Genomic DNA, 2,706 nt, shown 5'->3' on the forward strand with positions numbered 1-2,706 from the left:
ATTCTAAGGACACACACGTTAAACTAGAAGGTTTAGTGATGCCAGATTGTTACTTTTCCAATATCTGTACAATGCCACCAGGAATAATGCCACAGAATATACTGTATTTTGAAATGAGAACTTTGAATAGTCATTGACCTGGGTTTTCTGATATTGGATAATAGAGGAGATAAAGAAATTCACAACCTTCTTTAGAAGAGGGTTGAAAAGAAACCCAAAGAACCCTCGCATTTTCGTTGCCGTGGAGTATCCTCCCGTAATCTCCTTTACAAATGGGCTCTGTGGCCTAGCGCCCCCTTCCCCCGAGCCAGGTCACCCATGATCGTCCGCTGCAGCCCACTGCCTGACAGGGGCTGCTCGGGAGCCGCAACTAAGGTTTACATCATCATAAGAAGAACAAGCAACATGGCAGCAATCCCGTCCAGCGGTTCACTTGTAGCAACCCATGACTACTACCGAAGGCGTCTGGGTTCCACTTCCAGCAACAGCTCCTGTGGAAGTGCTGAGTACTCTGGGGAAGTGATCCCCCACCATCCTGGTCTTCCCAAATCAGACCCAGGCCACTGGTGGGCAAGCTTCTTCTTCGGGAAGTCGAGTCATCTGTTCATGACAACTGTATTGGAATCCCCAGAGCACTCAGGAACTTTCCAGGTTGCTCATGGCACGATCACCTGTGACCTGGCTCAGGAGGCCATGAGGAAGCGGCATGTCAGCGAGCCCAGCAAGACCAACACTGGGCCTTCTGCATGAGCAGCAGCACCCTCCTTGCTGCTCCCTCGCTTCTGAAGTGTGCTAGGCATCAGAGCCCATTTCCCCCTCCCCTCCCCCCCTTCCCTCTCCCACCTATTCCCTTAGAATAGATAGGCTGCTTAAGTGTAGAAGTAGTTGTGTTGTGTGTGTGGTTTTTTTTTTAAAAAGGAAAACAAAAGCAAAACACCAAAAAACAAGTAAAAGAAGCCACACTGTTATTATTTGTTTTTTTTTTACTATCTAAATCACCTATGTGCTTTTCAGCAACCTCAGTAACTTGTTCACTTTGTACTCAACAGAAACTAATAAACTTTGAGCAGCCTTTAAAAAAAAAAAAAAGAAGAGGGTTGAAAAAAATTGGTGAGAGCTGCCACCTAGTTTTGATTTTAACCCAAAACTACATATGTTTACATATATTTGGAAGAAAATTAAGAAAAATAATTTAAATTAAAATTAATTTCAAGAACTCCAGTTAATAAGTAGAAGTCATTACATTGATAATAGCTAACTTTTATGGAAGCTATATGACATAATAATATATTAGCCATATTTTTCTATATTTGTTCTATTCAGGAAACATTTTTTTCATTAGTTTTCCTGTTCAAAACTTGGATACATGAGATCTAAACTGGGTATTTGGGAGTAATTTTAGTTTTTAGGAACCTATGTGATCTGTGTGCAAAAATAAAATATAATTGACTATGTGAAAAATTTAGATGTGAAGTATCTGGAATGAAAATGTGGTGATAAAATGAAAAATATGTATCTGAAAGCAAAGGCTACTTTCAAGTCATTTGAAATATATTCAGTTTGACTGTTTTCTTTACTTACAGTCAACACTCTGTTGGACTTAGTTATATTAAAGTATCTCAGGGCTAAGGAAAAATATCAATCAAGGAAGAAAGTTAGCTAGAATAGTTCACTTATGATCTAACTGCAACCTGTAATATATAAAGCCTATAATATTCAGGCCATTGGCTGTGTATGACATGATGTTAAAGTCTTTCTGCTGCTATTTCTTTGCTTTCTCATGGATCAGAAAGGACTATTTCCATTGGTTTAAATGTCTCTTTGTGGAATCGTCTGAGTAGTTTGTGAAATTAATGAAGTCCTCAAAGTAAGTGAACTTTATATTAAAATTGGCATATGCCTTCTGAAGATACTCTTCATTCCCCTACAAATAAAACATACAAAAGGAAAGATTAAACCCATGGATTACAAGTGGATATTTGGATCCAATGTGCCATTTCTATTAGTAATTTTCTAAGGCAATTATATGAGTTTGATAGTATTAACTTTAAAGTAGCTTGTTTTATCCAAAACACATTCCTGTTTTTAAATGCATTACCCTCCTTTAGTGACACACATTTTAACTATAGAGTTCCGAGAATTCTTTCTTTTTTTTTTCCTTAATTTTGCTCAAAACTGAAACACAAAGTTCTATTTGGTAATTCCCAGCTTTAAAATTCAGATATTCAGTCAAGTAAGTCTCCTATGAAATGATTACATTATTTCACTGTATGTAATATAAAAGTCAAGTCATAAATTTGTGCAAAAACCACTCTTCCAATTTTGTTCAATGATAAAACTTAACTAAATACATTTAATGTTGTTTGGAGCTTTAACCTTCCTTATTCTTTTATTATTGATACATAGTTTGAGCAGGCCCTACCACTGCTTCCAAAAATGCAAAAGCGATCATGGGGACTCTAGGAAAATAGAATCTTCTCCAAATCACTTCTACTACTCATTATGAGAAGGAGATTAATTTGTCTTTTTTTATTTGTTTGTAGGAGGTAGGGTTTTATTTTTTCACATTTTTTTAATTTTTAATTTTTTTTCTATTAATCAATTTATATTTAGTTTTCAAAATTCACTTCCACAAGATTTTGAGATTCAAATTTTCCCCATCTCTCCCCTCCCCCCCATCCCAACACAGCATGCATTCTGATTACC

General features: G+C 36.7%; 1 protein-coding gene across 1 annotated transcript; it reads left to right on the plus strand.

Annotated features, from left to right (window-relative positions):
* Positions 1-365: 365 nt before the first annotated feature.
* LOC118830206 (pancreatic progenitor cell differentiation and proliferation factor-like) lies at positions 366-1,075 on the plus strand. Its single transcript, XM_036737116.1, has one exon. It carries the CDS (start codon positions 406-408, stop codon positions 748-750), a length of 345 nt encoding a protein of 114 aa, XP_036593011.1. The 5' UTR covers positions 366-405; the 3' UTR covers positions 751-1,075.
* The last annotated feature ends 1,631 nt before the right edge of the window (positions 1,076-2,706 follow it).

The sequence above is a fragment of the Trichosurus vulpecula genome, chromosome 1 (genome assembly GCF_011100635.1).
Source record: "Trichosurus vulpecula isolate mTriVul1 chromosome 1, mTriVul1.pri, whole genome shotgun sequence".
Lineage (NCBI taxonomy): Eukaryota > Metazoa > Chordata > Mammalia > Diprotodontia > Phalangeridae > Trichosurus > Trichosurus vulpecula.